Source organism: Oncorhynchus mykiss, chromosome 4 (genome assembly GCF_013265735.2).
Source record: "Oncorhynchus mykiss isolate Arlee chromosome 4, USDA_OmykA_1.1, whole genome shotgun sequence".
NCBI classification, from domain to species: Eukaryota; Metazoa; Chordata; class Actinopteri; order Salmoniformes; family Salmonidae; genus Oncorhynchus; species Oncorhynchus mykiss.
In genome coordinates, this window is record NC_048568.1 from 40918240 (window position 1) to 40945823 (window position 27584).

Sequence of the window (27584 nt, forward strand, 5' to 3'; positions counted from 1 at the left end):
CGGTCATGTGAGGAAGCCCCAGCGGCCGTTAGTGGGAGAAGATGGAGCGAGATGGATTTTATCCGATATTTTGCTAATTTTCTCATCGATGAAACACTTGATCTCAATACAATTTTCTGTTATAAAAACTAGAATATTTTACGAACAGAGTGGACAAAGTTTTTGTAGACATTACCCTTTGCCAAAGTTTTTTTTTTTTAAACTGCGTTGTTTACAAGGTGTGAAAGGGCGAATTGCGTTATTGCACACGTGCCTTTCACATAGTAGGCGTTCCCTAACGGAAATATGCTAAGAACTGCTCGAACGCACCAATAGGATCTCGCTATCCCGGTACTTGGCCCCGCCCACTATGATTCGATTTCTACCATCGGAAACGAGAGGCTGTGGCTTATCTTGGGTCAGTTATAAACCAACTTCACAGTGACATTTTTAGCAGCTTGCTTCCTGGTTATTATATATACATATATATATATATATTTTTTTTTTTAAACCTTTTGTCGTGGTCTTACTGTGACTATCACAGGGACTAGTTGTGAAATCACTCCACTGATATCTCCAGTTAGTTTATACAAGTCAGAAAATAGCCCACTGTGATTTTCTTTGGATAATACTGTGCAGATGCCACCACTTGCAAGGGCGAGTGGCAAAGGGATGAAAAGGTAAGTGTTTTTAATCATAAGCTCAGCTTCATGACAGGTGATTAATTGGTCCTAATGCATCCGCTGGGTGCTGGTGGGTGGGTTTGTGTTGGCTTGATGTTGTTCTCTTTTGCTTAATTAAATGGACTATTTCAGTGCATCGACATTGACAATAGAATATTGATCTATATTTCAATAGCATGCTCCATAATGTACATAACTAATCTATTACGGCTGGACCTGTGGTCATGCCTTGTCATGAGCAGAAATGTTCATGTTCAGCTAGCTAACGCAATAGCCTACTATTAGCTGCCAGTTTGCCCAGTCAAGGTGTTTTGAGATGGGTAGCTGGTATGGTGCTAGTATGACCCACAAATAATATATATACGTGTGTGTGTGTGTGTGTGTGTGTGTGTGTGTGTGTGTGTGTGTGTGTGTGTGTGACCCAGAAGGCCCAAACTAGACTGGAGGTTTGTCCAGAGGTTCTGCAGCATCCAGAGGGTTCTCTTCCCATCATGGTCCAGTCAGAACGTACTGATGTTGGGGACATTGGTGGGAGTCACACTCACAGGTATGGTCAGCTTCCGGGTCACTTTATGTTCACAAATAAATGGGAAAGATAGGCTCCGTCTTAACTTATAAAATAAGACTGTGCCTTATTCATATGGGGGGTTGAGATAAACAGAGTACTCCAATAAAGTGATCAGTGATCAAACAAATGTTGGAGAGATCAATAAATGTGGGGTTGGCAAGAGAAGTGACGACAGGGCACATTCTTGTAGTTGTCTGCCTACTAGATAAATGGAGACGTATTGGGGTGAACTGAAAGACATCTCAGTCAGGTATTTAGGTCAACGTCTCTGTATTGACTGATGGCTGTCAGGAGCTTTTAGTGCTCTTGATATCAGATTAGAGGAAAGGGTTATGTTTGTAAGACTATTGATGACTATTGTATTGTTCACTATGTAACTTTAAAAAAAAAAATAATAATAATCTATGAATCAATCACACAGGCACAATGCAAGGCTGCAGCTAGTGTTGCAAAATCTTCATAACTTTAAAATAAAATTCCCCAGTTTAAAAAAAAAATGTAAAAAATAAATCCCAGTTGGAATATTCCTGGAATCACAAGGTACCAAATATTTCTGTAAAACCTGTGATTTTTGTTGTTGTTGTTGTTGTTGTTGTTGTTGTGTAAAGTTATGGGACTAACTAAAGCCTTATCTCTTCAAGATATACGTTGCATTTGTTTCTTTTGTTGTACAAGCGTCTAAGTGTGCATCCCAAATTCCCTTTATAGTGCATTGCTTTTTTGACCATGTCACCTACGGTCCCCATGGACTCTCATCAAAAGTAGTGTGCACTATGAAGGGAATAGGTTGCCATTTGAGAGGCAACGCTAACAGTTTGCCGACTCGTCTTTCCCTCTCCTCAGAACAGATGATCATTTACCAGGTGGGAGTCGTCCCCAGTCAGTTCTATGAGGCCCTGTCTGACAAGGACTATGGTGCGTTCAAGAACCTCGCAGGGTTGGCCTTCCTGCTTATACTGCTCAACTCCACAGTGAGTAGTTCACTAATCAAATCAAATCACTAGTTCTCAAGCACGTTGACCAGTTGCCAACTTCACCAGTGTGGGCGACCTGAAACCATTTTTAATTTGATAACGTTTTATTCTCGCTCCATAAAGCGTCACGTTTTACCCCAGCTAACAACAAACGTTCCCACAACTTTTAGAGAATGTTGTCTAACGTTTTCATAGAAATGTTGCAGTGATGTGCAAGGACTGTTTCCAAGAGACCATTCCCCTTAATGTCTAACAGAACAGACAAAGAGCTGTGAATGGATCAGTGGTTCACCAATCAGGGCCTAAATGGGCTTGGAAACAGTAAGAAGGGGTGATGTGTAATAAAAACTACATCTGAAAGAAAATGTCTCATGAGGACCATCAGGCGACGTCCTAAAAATGTCTTTAGGGACGTCACCGGAACAAGTAAAAAAAACCTTCAGGGGACGATGACAGAACGTCCTATGTTTTAAACGTCCTTGGACACGGAAGTGTTCTTGCAATGTTTTTATTTTTTTATTTTACCTTTATTTAACTAGGCAAGTCAGTTAAGAACAAATTCTTATTTTCAATGACGGCCTAGGAGCAGTGGGTTAACTGCCTGTTCAGGGGCAGAACGACAGAGTTGTACCTTGTCAGCTCGGGGATTCGAACTTGCAACCTTTCGGTTACTAGTCCAACGCTCTAACCAATGAAACGTGTCTAGAACATGAATGTATTATTCTCTGAGAACACGGCAACTATTTTCTGTGTGTGTTTGGTGGGACGTTGACGGAATCCTCGACCTGAAAACCCACAGAAAACTGGACACATGGACGTTCTTGTAACATCCCATGAAACGTGTCCAGAATATTTAATATAGAATATTCTGAGAACACGGTAACCACGTTTTTATAGGTTTTGTTTTGTTTGACATTGAGGAGGTTGTTCTCCTAACCCCTAACGCCAAAACATGCTCAATAGGTTGTCCTGAGATTTTCACTTAACATGCATAGAATTTTCCCCTAACTAACGGAACACTGGACCCTCGCACATCAGGAGAACATTACAAAAACGTTCTAACACCTTAGAATTGTTAGCTGGGGTCCATGCTGAAAGGGACTGACTACAATGTCAGCAGATACACTTCACTGACTGCTGTGTGACTGTTTTTTATGAGGTCATTCCAACCACTCACTGGGTGTTATAGGACCTGACCTGAAAGTGCACTCGTCATTGCGTAATCTAGGTGTAGTTGTCATTCAGGAATTGGGTATCAAGGGATAAATTGTGTTAACTCAGCTGGACTGAACCTCATAAATTACAAAATCAGCTATTTTCTGAATGTGAAGATTTTGACTTATTGTCTTGAAATTCACCCAACCAATTTGAATACAGGTTAAATATATTTTTCTCTCCCCTAGTTGAAGAGTGTGGACCAGTATATCTGTAGTCTGATGTCTGTGAGTTGGAGGAAGTCTTTAACAGAGAGTCTCCACAGAGCTTACTTCCAGGGGAACGTTTACTACACACTCAACGTGCTCAGAGAGGACATTGATAACCCGTACGCGTGCACACACACACACACACACACACACACACACACACACACACACACATATATATATATATATACACACACACACATATACACACACACACTGACATAGCCTCAACCTCTCCTCTCTCACTCATTTGACAATTTACAGATTTGAAGTGTGTCCGTGTGTGTGTGTGTGTGTGTGTGTGTGATTTAAATATGTGTGTGTTTCCAGAGACCAGCGAATCAGTCAGGACACAGAGAGGTTATGTAAACAGATGAGCACCATGGTCAGCAGATTGATCATCTCTCCATTCACCTTGGTCTACTACACCTACCAATGTTTCTACAGGTTAGTGCCCTGGTCTACTACACCTACCAATATTACTACCATGTTAGTGCCCTGGTCTACTACACCTACCAATATTACTACAGGTTAGTACCCTGGTCTACTACACCTACCAATGTTTCTACCATGTTAGTACCCTGGTCTACTACACCTACCAATGTTTCTACAGGTTAGTACCCTGGTCTACTACACCTACCAATGTTTCTACAGGTTAGTACCCTGGTCTTCTACACCTACCAATGTTTCTACAGGTTAGTACCCTGGTCTACTACACCTACCAATGTTTCTACAGGTTAGTACCCTGGTCTTCTACACCTACCAATGTTTCTACAGGTTAGTACCCTGGTCTACTACACCTACCAATGTTTCTACAGGTTAGTACCCTGGTCTACTACACCTACCAATGTTACTACAGGTTAGTACCCTGGTCTACTACACCTACCAATGTTTCTACATGTTAGTACCCTGGTCTACTACACCTACCAATGTTACTACAGGTTAGTACCCTGGTCTACTACACCTACCAATGTTTCTACAGGTTAGTACCCTGGTCTTCTACACCTACCAATGTTACTACAGGTTAGTACCCTGGTCTACTACACCTACCAATGTTTCTACAGGTTAGTACCCTGGTCTTCTACACCTACCAATATTACTACCATGTTAGTACCCTGGTCTACTACACCTACCAATGTTACTACAGGTTAGTACCCTGGTCTACTACACCTACCAATGTTTCTACAGGTTAGTACCCTGGTCTTCTACACCTACCAATGTTACTACAGGTTAGTACCCTGGTCTACTACACCTACCAATGTTTCTACAGGTTAGTACCCTGGTCTACTACACCTACCAATGTTTCTACAGGTTAGTACCCTGGTCTTCTACACCTACCAATATTACTACCATGTTAGTACCCTGGTCTACTACACCTACCAATGTTTCTACAGGTTAGTACCCTGGTCTACTACACCTACCAATGTTTCTACAGGTTAGTACCCTGGTCTACTACACCTACCAATGTTTCTACAGGTTAGTACCCTGGTCTTCTACACCTACCAATGTTTCTACAGGTTAGTACCCTGGTCTACTACACCTACCAATGTTTCTACAGGTTAGTACCCTGGTCTACTACACCTACCAATGTTTCTACAGGTTAGTACCCTGGTCTACTACACCTACCAATGTTTCTACAGGTTAGTACCCTGGTCTACTACACCTACCAATGTTTCTACAGGTTAGTACCCTGGTCTACTACACCTACCAATGTTTCTACAGGTTAGTACCCTGGTCTACTACACCTACCAATGTTTCTACAGGTTAGTACCCTGGTCTTCTACACCTACCAATATTACTACCATGTTAGTACCCTGGTCTACTACACCTACCAATGTTTCTACAGGTTAGTACCCTGGTCTACTACACCTACCAATGTTTCTACAGGTTAGTACCCTGGTCTACTACACCTACCAATGTTACTACAGGTTAGTACCCTGGTCTACTACACCTACCAATGTTTCTACAGGTTAGTACCCTGGTCTACTACACCTACCAATGTTTCTACAGGTTAGTACCCTGGTCTACTACACCTACCAATGTTACTACAGGTTAGTACCCTGGTCTACTACACCTACCAATGTTTCTACAGGTTAGTACCCTGGTCTTCTACACCTACCAATGTTTCTACAGGTTAGTACCCTGGTCTACTACACCTACCAATGTTTCTACAGGTTAGTACCCTGGTCTTCTACACCTACCAATGTTACTACAGGTTAGTACCCTGGTCTTCTACACCTACCAATGTTTCTACAGGTTAGTACCCTGGTCTTCTACACCTACCAATGTTACTACAGGTTAGTGCCCTGGTCTACTACACCTACCAATGTTTCTACCATGTTAGTACCCTGGTCTACTACAACTACCAATATTACTACAGGTTAGTACTCTGGTCTTCTACACCTACCAATGTTTCTACAGGTTAGTACCCTGGTCTACTCCACCTACCAATATTACTACAGGTTAGTACCCTGGTCTACTCCACCTACCAATATTACTACAGGTTAGTACCCTGGTCTACTACACCTACCAATATTACTACAGGTTAGTACCCTGGTCTACTACACCTACCAATATTACTACCAGGTTAGTACCCTGGTCTACTACACCTACCAATATTACTACAGGTTAGTACCCTGGTCTACTACACCTACCAATGTTTCTACATGTTAGTACCCTGGTCTACTACACCTACCAATGTTACTACAGGTTAGTACCCTGGTCTACTACACCTACCAATATTACTACAGGTTAGTACCCTGGTCTACTACACCTACCAATGTTTCTACCATGTTAGTACCCTGGTCTACTACACCTACCAATGTTTCTACAGGTTAGTACCCTGGTCTACTACACCTACCAATGTTTCTACAGGTTAGTACCCTGGTCTACTACACCTACCAATGTTACTACAGGTTAGTACCCTGGTCTACTACACCTACCAATGTTTCTACATGTTAGTACCCTGGTCTACTACACCTACCAATGTTACTACAGGTTAGTACCCTGGTCTACTACACCTACCAATGTTTCTACATGTTAGTACCCTGGTCTACTACACCTACCAATATTACTACAGGTTAGTACCCTGGTCTACTACACCTACCAATATTTCTACTGGTCTGAATGCGTGTTACACCCTATATGGCAGATAGTGAGTATAAGCGCCTCAGTCTGATTGAAGACATTTGCATGGACATAACATGGAATAGGACTACCATTGATATGTGGTTAGCATGGAAAGCAACAGCTGACTAAAAAAAAAGAGCATTTTTTTATCCCTCACTCATGTCTCCTCCCACTCTTATCCCCCTCTTCATCTCTTCTCTCTTATCCCCCTCTCCATCTCTTCTCCCTTATCCCCCTCTTCATCTCTTCTCCCTTATCCCCATCTCTTCTCCCTTATCCCCCTCTCAATCTCTTCACCCTTATCCCCCTCTCCATCTCTTCTCCCTTCACCCTTATCCCCTCTCCATCTCTTCTCCCTTATCCCCCTCTCCATCTCTTCTCCCTTATCCCCCTCTCCATCTCTTCACCCTTATCCCCTCTCCATCTCCTCTCCCTCTTATCCCCTCTCCATCTCCTCCCCCTCTTATCCCCTCTCCATCTCTTTACCCTTATCCCCCTCTCCATCTCCTCCCTCTCTTATCCCCTCTCCATCTCTTCTCCCTTCACCCCCCCTCCATCTCTTCACCCTTATCCCCTCTTCATCTCTTCCCCCTCGTATCCCCCCCTCCATCTCTTCACCCTTATCCCCTCTTCATCTCCTCCCCCTCGTATCCCCCTCTCCATCTCTTCTCCCTTATCCCCCTCTCCATCTCTTCTCCCTGATCCCCCTCTCCATCTCTTCACCCTTATCCCCTCTTCATCTCCTCCCCCTCTTATCCCCTCTCCATCTCTTCTCCTTTCACCCCCCCTCCATCTCTTCTCCCTTCACCCCCTCCATCTCCTCCCCCTCTTATCTCCCCCTCTTATCTCCCCCTCCATCCCTGTAGCACTGGCTGGATCGGTCCTGTTAGTATCTTTGGCTACTTCATAGTCGGGACTATCACCAATAAAATCCTCATGGGGCCAATTGTGTCAACTCTGTTTGAACAGGAGAAACTGGAGGGAGACTTCAGGTACAGGAATGATATGTACACCCTTTGTTTGAATGTAGTTAGCAAACATCCTGCCAATTGTGTTACCTGGTAATATTATAGATAAGTAGGATATGGGACATGCTAGGCTGTACTTTCACGTGAACATTTTTTTTAAAGTGAGGTGACCAATGAAGTGACTTTGGGTTTTTACTTCCAGGTTCAAGCACATGCAAATCCGGTCCAACGCAGAGTCTGCCGCTTTCTACAGGTCAGTCAGCCCCATGGGGGTTGGACCGTGATATGATTTGTCCGTCTTGTGTCTATGCATTAAGACGTAGTGGTCTGTGCTGTTTAACCTGAATACAGAGCTGGCAAAGTGGAACACATGAGAACAGACAGGAGACTGCAGACGCTGCTGCGCTGCCAGAAGAGTCTGATGAACAAAGAACTCTGGCTGTACAGTAAGGACACACACACACACACACACACACGTACGTCTGACTGATTGTCTTTAAAATAATAATAATAATAATTCTCCGTTCATCTGAAATTGAGACCTCTAGAATTGTCCTAATGCAAACGGTAGGATCTAAACAACTCTCCTCTCCTCTCTTTTCTCCTCCTCCTCCACCCTATTCTCTCTTCCTCTCCCGCCCTCCTCTCCTCCTCTCTCCTCTGCTGTCCTCTCCTCCTCTCCTCCTCTCTTCCTCTCCCGCCCACCTCCTCCTCTCTCCTCTGCTGTCCTCTCCTCCTCTCTTCCTCTCCCGCCCACCTCCTCCTCTCCTCCTCTCTCCTCTGCTGTCCTCTCCTCCTCTCTTCCGCTCCCACCCACCTCCTCCTCTCCTCCTCTCTCCTCTGCTGTCCTCTCCTCCTCTCTTCCTCTCCCACCCACCTCCTCTCCTCCTCTCTCCTCTGCTGTCTTCTCCTCCTCTCTTCCTCTCCCGCCCACCTCCTCCTCTCTCCTCTGCTGTCCTCTCCTCCTCTCTTCCTCTCCCGCCCACCTCCTCCTCTCCTCCTCTCTCCTCTGCTGTCCTCTCCTCCTCTCTTCCTCTCCCACCCACCTCCTCCTCTCCTCCTCTCTCCTCTGCTGTCCTCTCCTCTCTCAGTTGGAGTGAACACCTTTGACTACCTGGGTGGTATCCTCAGCTACATCATTATCTCCATCCCCATCTTTTCGGGTGTTTATAACAACCTCAGTCCAGGGGAGCTCAGTGCCCTCATCAGTAAGGTACAGTAGTTCAGGTGGAGCTCTGTGTCCTCATCAGTAAGGTACAGTAGTCCAGGTGGAGCTCAGTGTCCTCATCAGTAAGGTACAGTAGTCCAGGTGGAGCTCAGTGTCCTCATCAGTAAGGTACAGTAGTCCAGGTGGAGCTCAGTGTCCTCATCAGTAAGGTACAGTAGTCCAGGTGGAGCTCAGTGTCCTCATCAGTAAGGTACAGTAGTCCAGGTGGAGCTCAGTGTCCTCATCAGTAAGGTACAGTAGTCCAGGTGGAGCTCAGTGTCCTCATCAGTAAGGTACAGTAGTCCAGGTGGAGCTCAGTGTCCTCATCAGTAAGGTACAGTAGTCCAGGTGGAGCTCAGTGTCCTCATCAGTAAGGTACGGTAGTCCAGGTGGAGCTCAGTGTCCTCATCAGTAAGGTACAGTAGTCCAGGTGGAGCTCAGTGTCCTCATCAGTAAGGTACAGTAGTCCAGGTGGAGCTCAGTGTCCTCATCAGTAAGGTACGGTAGTCCAGGTGGAGCTCAGTGTCCTCATCAGTAAGGTACAGTAGTTCAGGTGGAGCTCTGTGTCCTCATCAGTAAGGTACAGTAGTCCAGGTGGAGCTCAGTGTCCTCATCAGTAAGGTACAGTAGTCCAGGTGGAGCTCAGTGTCCTCATCAGTAAGGTACAGTAGTCCAGGTGGAGCTCAGTGTCCTCATCAGTAAGGTACGGTAGTCCAGGTGGAGCTCAGTGTCCTCATCAGTAAGGTACAGTAGTTCAGGTGGAGCTCAGTGTCCTCATCAGTAAGGTACAGTAGTCCAGGTGGAGCTCAGTGTCCTCATCAGTAAGGTACAGTAGTCCAGGTGGAGCTCAGTGTCCTCATCAGTAAGGTACAGTAGTCCAGGTGGAGCTCAGTGTCCTCATCAGTAAGGTACAGTAGTCCAGGGGGCAGTGTCCTCATCAGTAAGGTACAGTAGTTCAGGTGGAGCTCAGTGTCCTCATCAGTAAGGTACAGTAGTTCAGGTGGAGCTCAGTGTCCTCATCAGTAAGGTACAGTAGTCCAGGTGGAGATCAGTGTCCTCATCAGTTCGGTACAGTAGCCCAGGGGACAGTGTCCTCATCAGTAAGGTAGGCCACTGTTTTTCCCCCTCTCTCTCCACAGATTACTTGTCTTCCATGCCCTCATTACTGTCATTACCGCCTCTATCCTCTGGGTGGCAGTATATACCATATGCTATACATTAAAAAGGTTGTCTCTAAGTCACTGTATGTAATGTCCTGTCTTGGAGAGGAAGAGAACAGAGCAGGTTTACAGGTTCATAGAGATCCTGAACTAGGGGACCTTTATATACGGGGACCGTCAATACTGTCTCTTATTCTGCCTTGCAGTGCCTGACCACACACAGTCACAAATCTCTCTCTCTCTCGCCCTCTCTGCTCTCTCTGCTCTCTCTCTCTCTCTCTCTCTGCTCTCTCTCTGCTCTCCTCTCTCTCTCTGCTCTCTCTCTGCTCTCTCTTCTCTCTCTCGCTCTCTCTCACCTCTCTCTCGCTCTCTCTCTCACCTCTCTCTCTCTCTCCCTCTCACCTCTATCTTCTCTCCATCTCACCTCTATCTTCTCTCCCTCTCACCTCTATCTTCTCTCTCTCTCTCGCTCTCTCTCTCTCTCTCTCTCTCGCTCTCCCTCTCTCTCACCTCTATCTTCTCTCTCCCTCTCTCTCACCTCTATCTTCTCTCTCACCTCTATCTGCTCTCTCTCTCTCTCTCTCACCTCTATCTGCTCTCTCTCACCTCTCTCTCTCTCTCTCACCTCTCTCTCACATCTCTCTCTCACCCCTCTCTCTCTCTTTCTCTCTCTCAGAATGCCTTTGTCTGTATCTACTTGATAAGCTGCTTCAGTCAGCTAATAGACCTGTCCACCACTCTGTCAGACGTGGCTGGATACACCCACAGGTAACATTACGCACACTGATCAACCATGTGTGTGTGTGTGTGTGTGTGTGGTGTGTGTGTGTGTAGTAACACCCAGAAGCTTATTGTCATGCTGTGTGTGTTGTGGGCAGGATAGGAGAGCTGAGGGAAGTAATGGATGATATCTTGAGGACACGTTGTGACTACGACCCTGCATCAGGAGATTCCTACGACTTTGACAGGTAAAATAACAGCAGTATGTTCCGTTAGGCTTCCGTGCTCCAGAGTACTCTAACAGGCTGCAGTATGTTCCGTTAAGCAGGCTTCCATGCTCTAGAGTACTCTAACAGGCTGCAGTATGTTCCGTTAAGCAGGCTTCCATGCTCCAGAGTACTCTAACAGGCTGCAGTATGTTCCGTTAAGCAGGCTTCCGTGCTCCAGAGTACTCTAACAGGCTGCAGTATGTTCCGTTAAGTAGGCTTCCGTGCTCCAGAGTACTCTAACAGGCTGCAGTATGTTCCGTTAGGCTTCCGTGCTCCAGAGTACTCTAACAGGCTGCAGTATGTTCCGTTAGGCTTCCATGCTCCAGAGTACTCTAACAGGCTGCAGTATGTTCCGTTAAGCTTCCGTGCTCCAGAGTACTCTAACAGGCTGCAGTATGTTCCGTTAAGCAGGCTTCCATGCTCCAGAGTACTCTAACAGGCTGCAGTATGTTCCGTTAGGCAGGCTTCCGTGCTCCAGAGTACTCTAACAGGCTGCAGTATGTTCCGTTAGGCAGGCTTCCGTGCTCCAGAGTACTCTAACAGGCTGCAGTATGTTCCGTTAGGCAGGCTTCCATGCTCCAGAGTACTCTAACAGGCTGCAGTATGTTCCGTTAGGCTTCCGTGCTCCAGAGTACTCTAACAGGCTGCAGTATGTTCCGTTAAGCAGGCTTCCATGCTCCAGAGTACTCTAACAGGCTGCAGTATGTTCCGTTAAGCAGGCTTCCATGCTCCAGAGTACTCTAACAGGCTGCAGTATGTTCCGTTAAGCAGGCTTCCGTGCTCCAGAGTACTCTAACAGGCTGCAGTATGTTCCGTTAAGTAGGCTTCCGTGCTCCAGAGTACTCTAACAGGCTGCAGTATGTTCCGTTAGGCTTCCATGCTCCAGAGTACTCTAACAGGCTGCAGTATGTTCCGTTAGGCTTCCATGCTCCAGAGTACTCTAACAGGCTGCAGTATGTTCCGTTAAGCTTCCGTGCTCCAGAGTACTCTAACAGGCTGCAGTATGTTCCGTTAAGCAGGCTTCCATGCTCCAGAGTACTCTAACAGGCTGCAGTATGTTCCGTTAGGCAGGCTTCCGTGCTCCAGAGTACTCTAACAGGCTGCAGTATGTTCCGTTAGGCAGGCTTCCATGCTCCAGAGTACTCTAACAGGCTGCAGTATGTTCCGTTAGGCAGGCTTCCATGCTCCAGAGTACTCTAACAGGCTGCAGTATGTTCCGTTAGGCTTCCGTGCTCCAGAGTACTCTAACAGGCTGCAGTATGTTCCGTTAAGCAAGCTTCCATGCTCCAGAGTACTCTAACAGGCTGCAGTATGTTCCGTTAAGCAGGCTTCCATGCTCCAGAGTACTCTAACAGGCTGCAGTATGTTCCGTTAAGCAGGCTTCCGTGCTCCAGAGTACTCTAACAGGCTGCAGTATGTTCCGTTAAGTAGGCTTCCGTGCTCCAGAGTACTCTAACAGGCTGCAGTATGTTCCGTTAGGCTTCCGTGCTCCAGAGTACTCTAACAGGCTGCAGTATGTTCCGTTAGGCTTCCATGCTCCAGAGTACTCTAACAGGCTGCAGTATGTTCCGTTAAGCTTCCGTGCTCCAGAGTACTCTAACAGGCTGCAGTATGTTCCGTTAAGCAGGCTTCCATGCTCCAGAGTACTCTAACAGGCTGCAGTATGTTCCGTTAGGCAGGCTTCCGTGCTCCAGAGTACTCTAACAGGCTGCAGTATGTTCCGTTAGGCAGGCTTCCGTGCTCCAGAGTACTCTAACAGGCTGCAGTATGTTCCGTTAGGCAGGCTTCCATGCTCCAGAGTACTCTAACAGGCTGCAGTATGTTCCGTTAGGCTTCCGTGCTCCAGAGTACTCTAACAGGCTGCAGTATGTTCCGTTAAGCAGGCTTCCATGCTCCAGAGTACTCTAACAGGCTGCAGTATGTTCCGTTAGGCTTCCATGCTCCAGAGTACTCTAACAGGCTGCAGTATGTTCCGTTAAGCAGGCTTCCGTGCTCCAGAGTACTCTAACAGGCTGCAGTATGTTCCGTTAGGCTTCCGTGCTCCAGAGTACTCTAACAGGCTGCAGTATGTTCCGTTAGGCTTCCGTGCTCCAGAGTACTCTAACAGGCTGCAGTATGTTCCGTTAGGCTTCCGTGCTCCAGAGTACTCTAACAGGCTGCAGTATGTTCCGTTAAGCAAGCTTCCATGCTCCAGAGTACTCTAACAGGCTGCAGTATGTTCCGTTAAGCAGGCTTCCATGCTCCAGAGTACTCTAACAGGCTGCAGTATGTTCCGTTAAGCAGGCTTCCGTGCTCCAGAGTACTCTAACAGGCTGCAGTATGTTCCGTTAAGTAGGCTTCCGTGCTCCAGAGTACTCTAACAGGCTGCAGTATGTTCCGTTAGGCTTCCGTGCTCCAGAGTACTCTAACAGGCTGCAGTATGTTCCGTTAGGCTTCCATGCTCCAGAGTACTCTAACAGGCTGCAGTATGTTCCGTTAAGCTTCCGTGCTCCAGAGTACTCTAACAGGCTGCAGTATGTTCCGTTAAGCAGGCTTCCATGCTCCAGAGTACTCTAACAGGCTGCAGTATGTTCCGTTAGGCAGGCTTCCGTGCTCCAGAGTACTCTAACAGGCTGCAGTATGTTCCGTTAGGCAGGCTTCCGTGCTCCAGAGTACTCTAACAGGCTGCAGTATGTTCCGTTAGGCAGGCTTCCATGCTCCAGAGTACTCTAACAGGCTGCAGTATGTTCCGTTAGGCTTCCGTGCTCCAGAGTACTCTAACAGGCTGCAGTATGTTCCGTTAAGCAGGCTTCCATGCTCCAGAGTACTCTAACAGGCTGCAGTATGTTCCGTTAGGCTTCCATGCTCCAGAGTACTCTAACAGGCTGCAGTATGTTCCGTTAAGCAGGCTTCCGTGCTCCAGAGTACTCTAACAGGCTGCAGTATGTTCCGTTAGGCTTCCGTGCTCCAGAGTACTCTAACAGGCTGCAGTATGTTCCGTTAGGCTTCCGTGCTCCAGAGTACTCTAACAGGCTGCAGTATGTTCCGTTAGGCTTCCGTGCTCCAGAGTACTCTAACAGGATGCAGTATGTTCCGTTAAGCAGGCTTCCGTGCTCCAGAGTACTCTAACAGGCTGCAGTATGTTCCGTTAGGCTTCCATGCTCCAGAGTACTCTAACAGGCTGCAGTATGTTCCGTTAGGCTTCCATGCTCCAGAGTACTCTAACAGGCTGCAGTATGTTCCGTTAAGCAGGCTTCCATGCTCCAGAGTACTCTAACAGGCTGCAGTATGTTCCGTTAGGCTTCCGTGCTCCAGAGTACTCTAACAGGCTGCAGTATGTTCCGTTAGGCTTCCGTGCTCCAGAGTACTCTAACAGGCTGCAGTATGTTCCGTTAAGCAGGCTTCCATGCTCCAGAGTACTCTAACAGGCTGCAGTATGTTCCGTTAAGCAGGCTTCCATGCTCCAGAGTACTCTAACAGGCTGCAGTATGTTCCGTTAGGCTTCCGTGCTCCAGAGTACTCTAACAGGCTGCAGTATGTTCCGTTAAGCAGGCTTCCATTCTCCAGAGTACTCTAACAGGCTGCAGTATGTTCCGTTAGGCTTCCGTGCTCCAGAGTACTCTAACAGGCTGCAGTATGTTCCGTTAAGCAGGCTTCCATGCTCCAGAGTACTCTAACAGGCTGCAGTATGTTCCGTTAGGCTTCCATGCTCCAGAGTACTCTAACAGGCTGCAGTATGTTCCGTTAAGCTTCCGTGCTCCAGAGTACTCTAACAGGCTGCAGTATGTTCCGTTAAGCAGGCTTCCATGCTCCAGAGTACTCTAACAGGCTGCAGTATGTTCCGTTAAGCAGGCTTCCGTGCTCCAGAGTACTCTAACAGGCTGCAGTATGTTCCGTTAAGCAGGCTTCCGTGCTCCAGAGTACTCTAACAGGCTGCAGTATGTTCCGTTAGGCTTCCGTGCTCCAGAGTACTCTAACAGGCTGCAGTATGTTCCGTTAAGCTTCCGTGCTCCAGAGTACTCTAACAGGCTGCAGTATGTTCCGTTAAGCAGGCTTCCATGCTCCAGAGTACTCTAACAGGCTGCAGTATGTTCCGTTAGGCAGGCTTCCGTGCTCCAGAGTACTCTAACAGGCTGCAGTATGTTCCGTTAGGCAGGCTTCCGTGCTCCAGAGTACTCTAACAGGCTGCAGTATGTTCCGTTAGGCTTCCGTGCTCCAGAGTACTCTAACAGGCTGCAGTATGTTCCGTTAAGCAGGCTTCCATGCTCCAGAGTACTCTAACAGGCTGCAGTATGTTCCGTTAGGCTTCCATGCTCCAGAGTACTCTAACAGGCTGCAGTATGTTCCGTTAAGCAGGCTTCCGTGCTCCAGAGTACTCTAACAGGCTGCAGTATGTTCCGTTAGGCTTCCGTGCTCCAGAGTACTCTAACAGGCTGCAGTATGTTCCGTTAGGCTTCCGTGCTCCAGAGTACTCTAACAGGCTGCAGTATGTTCCGTTAAGCAGGCTTCCGTGCTCCAGAGTACTCTAACAGGCTGCAGTATGTTCCGTTAGGCTTCCATGCTCCAGAGTACTCTAACAGGCTGCAGTATGTTCCGTTAGGCTTCCGTGCTCCAGAGTACTCTAACAGGCTGCAGTATGTTCCGTTAGGCTTCCGTGCTCCAGAGTACTCTAACAGGCTGCAGTATGTTCCGTTAAGCAGGCTTCCATGCTCCAGAGTACTCTAACAGGCTGCAGTATGTTCCGTTAAGCAGGCTTCCATGCTCCAGAGTACTCTAACAGGCTGCAGTATGTTCCGTTAAGCAGGCTTCCATGCTCCAGAGTACTCTAACAGGCTGCAGTATGTTCCGTTAGGCTTCCGTGCTCCAGAGTACTCTAACAGGCTGCAGTATGTTCCGTTAGGCTTCCATGCTCCAGAGTACTCTAACAGGCTGCAGTATGTTCCGTTAAGCAGGCTTCCGTGCTCCAGAGTACTCTAACAGGCTGCAGTATGTTCCGTTAAGCAGGCTTCCATTCTTCAGAGTACTCTAACAGGCTGCAGTATGTTCCGTTAGGCTTCCATGCTCCAGAGTACTCTAACAGGCTGCAGTATGTTCCGTTAGGCTTCCATGCTCCAGAGTACTCTAACAGGCTGCAGTATGTTCCGTTAAGCAGGCTTCCGTGCTCCAGAGTACTCTAACAGGCTGCAGTATGTTCCGTTAAGCAGGCTTCCATGCTCCAGAGTACTCAGAGCACAGGAATAAGTTTTGAAGGTAGGATTACGAGTGCAATCACAAAGCGGAGAACGCTGAAAGGAACATGGCTAAAGATTTTCTCCCCTCTCCTATGTTTGGCATTTTGACATTTTAGTCCTTTTGCAGAGGCTCTTATCCAGAATGACATACAGGAGCAATTAGGGTTAGGGGTGCCTTGCTCAAGGGCACATCGACCTTTTGGTTACTGGCACAATGCTCTTAACCACCACTAACCGCTACCTGCTAACCACTAGGCTACCTGCTAACCACTAGGCTACCTGCTAACCACTAGGCTACCTGCTAACCACTAGGCTAACTGCTCCTCCTCTTCACCTCCCCTCCCCTCTCCATCCAGTGACAAGGTCCACAGTGGTCCAGTAGACACAGCCTTCATCCTGGACTGTGTGTCCTACAAGAGTCCCTTCTCTGAGCAGCTGCTGGTTGAAGAGCTGAGTATCAAGATCAGCCAGGGCTCCAATCTGCTGGTGGTGGGAAACACAGGTAGGTAGACAGGTATAATATACAGGTAGGGGTGGACAGGTATAATATACAGGTAGGTAGACAGGTATAATATATACAGGTAGGGGTGGACAGGTATAATATATACAGGTAGGTAGACAGGTATAATATACAGTTAGGGGTGGACAGGTATAATATACAGGTAGGTAGACAGGTATAATATACAGGTAGGTAGACAGGTATAATATACAGGTAGGGGTGGACAGGTATAATATACAGGTAGGTAGACAGGTATAATATACAGGTAGGTAGACAGGTATAATATACAGGTAGGTAGACAGGTATAATATACAGGTAGGTAGACAGGTATAATATACAGGTAGGTAGACAGGTATAATATACAGGTAGGTAGACAGGTATAATATACAGGTAGGGGTAGACAGGTATAATATACAGGTAGGTAGACGGGTATAATATACAGGTAGGGGTGGACAGGTATAATATACAGGTAGGTAGACAGGTATAATATACAGGTAGGTAGACAGGTATAATATACAGGTAGGTAGACAGGTATAATATACAGGTAGGTAGACAGGTATAATATACAGGTAGGGGTGGACAGGTATAATATACAGGTAGGGGTAGACAGGTATAATATACAGGTAGGGGTAGACAGGTATAATATACAGTTAGGGGTGGACAGGTATAATATACAGGTAGGGTAGACGGGTATAATATACAGGTAGGGGTGGACAGGTATAATATACAGTTAGGGGTGGACAGGTATAATATACAGTTAGGGGTGGACAGGTATAATATACAGGTAGGGGTAGACAGGTATAATATACAGGTAGGTAGACAGGTATAATATACAGGTAGGTAGACAGGTATAATATACAGGTAGGGGTAGACAGGTATAATATACAGGTAGGGGTGGACAGGTATAATATACAGGTAGGGGTAGACAGGTATAATATACAGGTAGGGGTAGACAGGTATAATATACAGGTAGGGTAGACGGGTATAATATACAGGTAGGGTAGACAGGTATAATATACAGGTAGGGGTAGACAGGTATAATATACAGGTAGGAGTAGACAGGTATAATATACAGGTAGGTAGACAGGTATAATATACAGGTAGGGGTAGACAGGTATAATATACAGGTAGGGGTAGACAGGTATAATATACAGGTAGGAGTAGACAGGTATAATATACAGGTAGGTAGACAGGTATAATATACAGGTAGGGTAGACAGGTATAATATACAGGTAGGGGTAGACAGGTATAATATACAGGTAGGTAGACAGGTATAATATACAGGTAGGTAGACAGGTATAATATACAGGTAGGTAGACAGGTATAATATACAGGTAGGGGTGGACAGGTATAATATACAGGTAGGTAGGCAGGTATAATATACAGGTAGGGGTAGACAGGTATAATATACAGGTAGGTAGACAGGTATAATATACAGGTAGGGGTAGACAGGTATAATATACAGGTAGGTAGACAGGTATAATATACAGGTAGGGGTGGACAGGTATAATATACAGGTAGGAGTGGACAAGTATAATATACAGGTAGGGGTAGACAGGTATAATATACAGGTAGGGGTAGACTGGTATAATATACAGGTAGGGGTAGACAGGTATAATATACAGGTAGGGTAGACAGGTATAATATACAGGTAGGGGTAGACAGGTATAATATACAGTTAGGGGTGGACAGGTATAATATACAGGTAGGTAGACAGGTATAATATACAGGTAGGAGTGGACAGGTATAATATACAGGTAGGGGTAGACTGGTATAATATACAGGTAGGGGTAGACAGGTATAATATACAGGTAGGGTAGACAGGTATAATATACAGGTAGGGGTAGACTGGTATAATATACAGGTAGGGGTAGACAGGTATAATATACAGGTAGGGTAGACAGGTATAATATACAGGTAGGGGTAGACAGGTATAATATACAGTTAGGGGTGGACAGGTATAATATACAGGTAGGTAGACAGGTATAATATACAGGTAGGGGTAGACAGGTATAATATACAGGTAGGGTAGACAGGTATAATATACAGGTAGGTAGACAGGTATAATATACAGGTAGGGGTAGACAGGTATAATATACAGTTAGGGGTGGACAGGTATAATATACAGGTAGGTAGACAGGTATAATATACAGGTAGGGGTAGACAGGTATAATATACAGTTAGGGGTGGACAGGTATAATATACAGGTAGGTAGACAGGTATAATATACAGGTAGGGGTGGACAAGTATAATATACAGGTAGGGGTAGACAGGTATAATATACAGGTAGGGGTAGACAGGTATAATATACAGGTAGGGGTAGACAAGTATAATATACAGGTAGGGGTAGACAGGTATAATATACAGGTAGGGTAGACAGGTATAATATACAGGTAGGTAGACAGGTATAATATACAGGTAGGTAGACAGGTATAATATACAGGTAGGGGTAGACAGGTATAATATACAGTTAGGGGTAGACAGGTATAATATACAGGTAGGGTAGACAGGTATAATATACAGGTAGGTAGACAGGTATAATATACAGGTAGGGGTAGACAGGTATAATATACAGGTAGGGGTAGACAGGTATAATATACAGGTAGGGGTAGACAGGTATAATATACAGGTAGGGGTAGACAGGTATAATATACAGGTAGGGGTAGACAAGTATAATATACAGGTAGGGGTAGACGGGTATAATATACAGGTAGGGGTGGACAGGTATAATATACAGGTAGGGGTAGACAAGTATAATATACAGGTAGGGGTAGACAGGTATAATATACAGGTAGGGATAGACAAGTATAATATACAGGTAGGGGTAGACGGGTATAATATACAGGTAGGGGTAGACATGTATAATATACAGGTAGAGGTAGACAGGTATAATATACAGGTAGGGGTAGACAGGTATAATATACAGGTAGGGTAGACAGGTATAATATACAGGTAGGTAGACGGGTATAATATACAGGTAGGGGTAGACTGGTATAATATACAGGTAGGGGTAGACAGGTATAATATACAGGTAGGGGTAGACAGGTATAATATACAGGTAGGAGTAGACAGGTATAATATACAGGTAGGTAGACAGGTATAATATACAGGTAGGGGTGGACAGGTATAATATACAGTTAGGGGTGGACAGGTATAATATACAGGTAGGTAGACAGGTATAATATACAGTTAGGGGTGGACAGGTATAATATACAGGTAGGTAGACAGGTATAATATACAGTTAGGGGTGGACAGGTATAATATACAGGTAGGTAGACAGGTATAATATACAGGTAGGGGTAGACAGGTATAATATACAGGTAGGGTAGACAGGTATAATATACAGGTAGGGTAGACGGGTATAATATACAGGTAGGGGTAGACGGGTATAATATACAGGTAGGGGTGGACAGGTATAATATACAGGTAGGTAGACAGGTATAATATACAGGTAGGGGTAGACAGGTATAATATACAGGTAGGGTAGACAGGTATAATATACAGGTAGGGTAGACGGGTATAATATACAGGTAGGGTAGACAGGTATAATATACAGGTAGGGGTAGACGGGTATAATATACAGGTAGGGGTAGACGGGTATAATATACAGGTAGGGTAGACGGGTATAATATACAGGTAGGGTAGACATGTATAATATACAGGTAGGGGTAGACATGTATAATATACAGGTAGGGGTAGACAGGTATAATATACAGGTAGGGGTAGACATGTATAATATACAGGTAGGGGTAGACATGTATAATATACAGGTAGGGGTAGACAGGTATAATATACAGGTAGGGGTAGACAGGTATAATATACAGGTAGGGGTAGACAGGTATAATATACAGGTAGGGGTAGACAGGTATAATATACAGGTAGGGGTAGACAGGTATAATATACAGGTAGGGGTAGACAGGTATAATATACAGGTAGGGGTAGACAGGTATAATATACAGGTAGGGGTAGACAAGTATAATATACAGGTAGGTAGGCAGGTATAATATACAGGTAGGTAGGCGGGTATAATATACAGGTAGGGTAGACAGGTATAATATACAGGTAGGGGTAGACAGGTATAATATACAGGTAGGGTAGACAGGTATAATATACAGGTAGGAGTAGACAGGTATAATATACAGGTAGGTAGACAGGTATAATATACAGGTAGGGTAGACAGGTATAATATACAGGTAGGTAGACAGGTATAATATACAGGTAGGTAGACAGGTATAATATACAGGTAGGGGTAGACAGGTATAATATACAGTTAGGGGTGGACAGGTATAATATACAGGTAGGGGTAGACAGGTATAATATACAGTTAGGGGTGGACAGGTATAATATACAGGTAGGGTAGACAGGTATAATATACAGGTAGGGGTGGACAAGTATAATATACAGGTAGGTAGGCAGGTATAATATACAGGTAGGGGTAGACAGGTATAATATACAGGTAGGGGTAGACAGGTATAATATACAGGTAGGAGTAGACAGGTATAATATACAGGTAGGAGTAGACAGGTATAATATACAGTTAGGGGTGGACAGGTATAATATACAGGTAGGGTAGACTGGTATAATATACAGGTAGGAGTAGACAGGTATAATATACAGGTAGGTAGACAGGTATAATATACAGGTAGGGTAGACAGGTATAATATACAGGTAGGTAGACAGGTATAATATACAGGTAGGGTAGACTGGTATAATATACAGGTAGGAGTAGACAGGTATAATATACAGGTAGGTAGACAGGTATAATATACAGGTAGGGTAGACAGGTATAATATACAGGTAGGTAGACAGGTATAATATACAGGTAGGTAGACAGGTATAATATACAGGTAGGGGTAGACAGGTATAATATACAGGTAGGGGTGGACAAGTATAATATACAGGTAGGTAGGCAGGTATAATATACAGGTAGGGGTAGACTGGTATAATATACAGGTAGGAGTAGACAGGTATAATATACAGGTAGGTAGACAGGTATAATATACAGGTAGGGTAGACAGGTATAATATACAGGTAGGGGTAGACAGGTATAATATATAGGTAGGGGTAGACTGGTATAATATACAGGTAGGGGTAGACAGGTATAATATACAGGTAGGAGTAGACGGGTATAATATACAGGTAGGGGTAGACGGGTATAATATACAGGTAGGGGTAGACAGGTATAATATACAGGTAGGGGTAGACAGGTATAATATACAGGTAGGAGTAAACGGGTATAATATACAGGTAGGAGTAAACGGGTATAATATACAGGTAGGGGTAGACGGGTATAATATACAGGTAGGGGTAGACGGGTATAATATACAGGTAGGGGTAGACGGGTATAATATACAGGTAGGGGTAGACGGGTATAATATACAGGTAGGGGTAGACGGGTATAATATACAGGTAGGGGTAGACAGGTATAATATACAGGTAGGGGTAGACAGGTATAATATACAGGTAGGGGTAGACGGGTATAATATACAGGTAGGGGTAGACAGGTATAATATACAGGTAGGGGTAGACAGGTATAATATACAGGTAGGGGTAGACGGGTATAATATACAGGTAGGGGTAGACGGGTATAATATATACAGGTAGGGGTAGACAGGTATAATATATACAGGTAGGGGTAGACAGGTATATTATAATAAACAGGTAGAGGTAGACAGGTATAATATACAGGTAGGAGTAGACTGGTATAATATACAGGTAGGAGTAGACATGTATAATATACAGGTAAGTAGACAGGTAGGGTAGACGGGTATAATATACAGGTAGGGTAGACAGGTATAACATACAGGTAGGAGTAGACTGGTATAATATACAGGTAGGAGTAGACATGTATAATATACAGGTAAGTAGACAGGTAGGGTAGACGGGTATAATATACAGGTAGGGTAGACGGGTATAATATACAGGTAGGGTAGACAGGTATAACATACAGGTAGGAGTAGACTGGTATAATATACAGGTAGGAGTAGACATGTATAATATACAGGTAAGTAGACAGGTAGGGTAGACGGGTATAATATACAGGTAGGGTAGACGGGTATAATATACAGGTAGGGTAGACAGGTATAATATACAGGTAGGAGTAAACGGGTATAATATACAGGTAGGAGTAGACTGGTATAATATACAGGTAGGAGTAGACATGTATAATATACAGGTAAGTAGACAGGTAGGGTAGACGGGTATAATATACAGGTAAGTAGACAGGTAGGGTAGACGGGTATAATATACAGGTAGGGTAGACAGGTATAATATACAGGTAGGAGTAAACGGGTATAATATACAGGTAGGAGTAGACTGGTATAATATACAGGTAGGAGTAGACATGTATAATATACAGGTAAGTAGACAGGTAGGGTAGACGGGTATAATATACAGGTAGGGTAGACGGGTATAATATACAGGTAGGGTAGACAGGTATAATATACAGGTAGGAGTAGACATGTATAATATACAGGTAAGTAGACAGGTAGGGTAGACGGGTATAATATACAGGTAGGGTAGACAGGTATAATATACAGGTAGGGTAGACGGGTATAATATACAGGTAGGGTAGACGGGTATAATATACAGGTAGGGTAGACAGGTATAATATACAGGTAGGAGTAAACGGGTATAATATACAGGTAGGAGTAGACTGGTATAATATACAGGTAGGAGTAGACATGTATAATATACAGGTAAGTAGACAGGTAGGGTAGACGGGTATAATATACAGGTAGGGTAGACGGGTATAATATACAGGTAGGTAGACAGGTATAATATACAGGTAGGAGTAGACTGGTATAATATACAGGTAGGAGTAGACAGGTATAATATACAGGTAGGAGTAGACATGTATAATATACAGGTAGGGTAGACGGGTATAATATACAGGTAGGGGTAGACAGGTATAATATACAGGTAGGGGTAGACAGGTATAATATACAGGTAGGGGTAGACAGGTATAATATACAGGTAGGGTAGACGGGTATAATATACAGGTAGGAGTAGACAGATATAATATAGAGGTCGCCGAAGTCGAGGATCGGTAGGATAGTCAGTTTTGCGAGTGTATGGAGATGGCCGCAATGCTGCTGCCCATGTTCTCACAGATTACATAATGGGACAGATACAAAGAAGAGTCTCAGATACAGATACAAAGTTTCGGCTCATCCCGAAACACAGGCACTGGGAAGACCTCCCTACTGAGGGTCCTGAACCGCCTGTGGGAGGCCGACAGCGGCTATGTCCAGATGACGACGTGTTTCGGTCCCAGGGGAATCCTCTTTCTGCCTCAGAAACCCTACCTGACAGACGGAACACTCAGAGAACAGGTAATTACTATATTACCCAGAAACCCTACCTGACAGACGGAACACTCAGAGAACAGGTAATTACTATATTACCCAGAAACCCTACCTGACAGACTGAACACTCAGAGAACAGGTAATTACTATATTACCCAGAAACCCTACCTGACAGACGGAACACTCAGAGAACAGGTAATTACTATATTACCCAGAAACCCTACCTGACAGACTGAACACTCAGAGAACAGGCAAGTACTATATTACCCAGAAGCCCTACCTGACAGACGGAACACTCAGAGGACAGGTAAGTACTATATTACCCAGAAACCCTACCTGACTGACGGAACGATCAGAGAACAGCTAGAAAACATTAATTTGTTTGTTTTGTTCATTCCTACTTTGCTCACAACCCTACTCACCAGTTGAGGAAGATCGCTCTATTGTAACAAAATTTAACTAACTAGTTTTTTTTCTCTCTCTTCAACAGGTGATCTACCCTCTGAAGGAGATCTACCCTGTATCAGGTAGGGTGTTGTGAAAATGGCATTCTCAGGGCCACATTTTGACATTAAGAGAAAGTGTCACGAGGAGGCAATAGTAATCCATACCCCCCCCCCCAAAAAAAAAAAAAAACTTCTCAGCCATAACGGTTGTCTTTTCACAGGGTCAGTGGACGATGAGAGAATCATACAGTACCTGGAACTAGCTGGAGTGGTAAGTGTATATTAGCATACTTACAGTTTTACTCTGTATATTTTTCCTATATTTACGGTATTCTAAGGATATGTCCCAACCTAGAACCCCTCTCTGATGTTCTAGTCTAGTCTCCTGAAGAGGACAGGAGGACTGGATGAGCCTGTAGACTGGAACTGGTAAGGAACAAACAAATGTGGTCTTGACTTTCTTGTACCCGTAGTTACTACAGTACATGTATACAGTCACGTCCAAAATGATGGGCACCATTTGATAAAGATAAAAGACTCTAAAAGTCTCTCTCTCTGTCTCTCTCTGTCTCTCTGTCTCTCTCTCTCTCTGTCTCTCTCTCTCTCTCTCTCTGTCTCTCTCTGTCTCTCTCTCTCTCTCTCTCTCTCTCTGTGTCTCTCTTTCTCTCTCTCTCTCTCTCTCTGTCTGTCTCTGTCTCTCTGTCTCTCCGTCTCTGTCTCTCTCCCTCTCTCTCTCTCTCTCTCTGTCTCTCTGTCTCTCTGTCTCTCTGTCGTTCTCTGTCTCTCTCTGTCTCTCTCTGTCTCTCTCTCTGTCTCTCTCTCTGTCTCTCTCTCTCTCTCTCTGTCTCTCTCTCTGTCTCTGTCTCTCTGTCTCTGTCTGTCTCTCTCTCTCTCTCTGTCTCTCTCTCTCTCTCTCTGCAGGTATGATGTTCTGTCTCCAGGGGAGATGCAGAGGCTTTGCTTTGCCCGACTCTTCTACCTGCAGCCTAAATACGCAGGTCTGTTGCCGGCCCACATTACCATCGATGCTGACCGTATGATACAATGTATCTAAGTGTGTAATGACTACATTATAACTACGGTGGAGATCAACTCTATTTCAACTTTTGGTTGATTCAAGACATCAAATACAAAATTCAGTGAATAAACAGGAAATTGAACTCTTTTAAAAAAATGTTTTTGTCAGTGTTGACTGAGGCTAGTGCTAACTCCCTGTGTGTGTGTGTGTGTGTGTGTGTGCCAGTGTTGGACGAGGCGACCAGTGCCCTGACAGAGGACGCAGAGGGGCAGATGTACCGAGGCTGTAAGCAGCTGGGAATGACCCTGGTCAGCCTGGGACACCGCAAAAGCCTGGAGAAGGTACACAAGTTGACATAAGTATTATGTAGTGAATGTGTTATAAAGTGCTTATGTATGTGTTATGACGGGATATGAATGTGGTATGAGTTATGAAGGGTTATGATTGTGTTATGAAGGGATATGAATGTGGTATGTGTTTTGAAGGGTTATGAATGTGGCATGTGTTATGAAGTGTTATGAATGTGGTATGAAGGGTTATGAATGTGTTATGAATGTGGTATTTGTGTTATGAAGGGTTATGAATGTGTTATGAATGTGGTATTTGTGTTATGAAGGGTTATGAATGTGGCATGTGTTATGAAGTGTTATGAATGTGGTATGAAGGGTTATGAATGTGTTATGAATGTGGTATTTGTGTTATGAAGGGTTATGAATGTGTTATGAATGTGGTATTTGTGTTATGAAGGGTTATGAATGTGGTATTTGTGTTATGAAGGGTTATGAATGTGGTATTTGTGTTATGAAGGGTTATGAATGTGGTATTTGTGTTATGAAGGGTTATGAATGTGGTATGAAGACCCTTCTGACTGTTCCCCCTCCAGTACCATGACGTCTCATTGAAACTGTGTGGAGAGGGACGCTGGGAGCTGACCAAGCTTAAACAGGAGTGATGCTTGAAACAATGACTGGTCACAACCAAACCTTAACACAACCAAAATGTAAATGACCACGACCCAACCAAAGCACAACCACAATATGACTGGCCACAACCCAACCACAATGTAACTGACAATCACTTATTAACCAAAACCAGTGTTAATTTTGGCACTCTTTTACATTTAGTCTTAGTCATTTTGACTAAAATATAATTAAATCTTGGTCACATTTTTGTCATTTAAATAATAAATTAGTCTAGTTTTTGTCAAAATGACAAAGATTGGTCCATTTTAGTCAACTAAATGCCTTATCATTTTAGTCATATTTTAGTCACATTTGTATTGTCTCATTAGGTAAATATACAGTGCCTTCAGAAAGTATTCACACCCCTTGACTTTGTCCACATTTTGTTGTTGTTTACAGCCTGAATTTAACATGGATTAAATGTAGATGTTCTATGTCACTGGCTTACACACAATACCCCATCATGTCAAAGTGGATTTTATTTGTAATTTTTTTTTACTAATTAATAAAAAATGAAAAGCTGAAATGTCTTGAGTCAAATAAGTTTTCAACACCTTTGTTAATGCAAGTCTAAATCAATTCTGGAGTAAATTAATAAGTCACATAATAAATTGCATGGACAAAAACATGATGTTTGAATGACTACCTAATCTCTGTACCCACACACATACAATTATCTGTAAGGTGCCTCTTTCGAGCAGTGGATTTCAAGTACAGATCCAAGTACAGATCCAACCACAAAGACCAGGGAGGTTTTTCCCCAAGGGGTTGAAGTCAGGGATGTGTGCAGGCCAGTCAAGTTTTTTCCCACACCGATGCCTCGCAAAGAAGGGCACATTTATTTGTAGATGGTTAAAAATGTAAAAAAAGCAGACATTGAATATCCCTTTTAGCATGGTGAAGTTATTAATTACACTTTACATTTACATCTTATGCAGAGTGACTTACAGTTCATTCATCTTAACTTAAGCTACAAAGTATGTGGACTCCTGCTCGTCTAACATCTCATTGCATAATCATGGGCATTAATATGGAGTTGGTCCCACTTTTTTGCTGCTATA

The 27584-nt window shown here is 44.4% G+C and overlaps 1 protein-coding gene and 1 long non-coding RNA gene across 6 annotated transcripts; both read left to right on the forward strand.

The window, feature by feature from the left end:
* Positions 1 to 26765, forward strand: abcd4 (ATP-binding cassette, sub-family D (ALD), member 4). 5 transcript variants are annotated; one of them, XM_036976333.1, is made up of 19 exons: positions 1 to 659; positions 1088 to 1209; positions 2074 to 2201; positions 3608 to 3747; positions 3959 to 4075; positions 7624 to 7749; positions 7928 to 7978; positions 8077 to 8171; positions 8817 to 8938; positions 10769 to 10860; positions 10971 to 11060; positions 16648 to 16793; positions 23976 to 24124; positions 24588 to 24624; positions 24765 to 24814; positions 24920 to 24972; positions 25465 to 25541; positions 25787 to 25902; positions 26445 to 26765. In XM_036976333.1, exons 1-19 carry the CDS (start codon positions 619 to 621, stop codon positions 26511 to 26513), a joined length of 1821 nt encoding a protein of 606 aa, XP_036832228.1. In that variant the 5' UTR covers positions 1 to 618; the 3' UTR covers positions 26514 to 26765. The 5 variants fall into 5 exon arrangements, with proteins under 5 accessions (XP_036832228.1, XP_036832229.1, XP_036832231.1 ...); XM_036976334.1 differs by having other exon boundaries at positions 1091 to 1209; XM_036976336.1 differs by having other exon boundaries at positions 1 to 397.
* On the forward strand, positions 22392 to 22728 carry LOC118964481. The gene is made up of 2 exons (XR_005051539.1): positions 22392 to 22478; positions 22597 to 22728. It is a non-coding gene; the product is annotated as an uncharacterized LOC118964481 (long non-coding RNA).
* Positions 26766 to 27584: the final 819 nt, after the last annotated feature.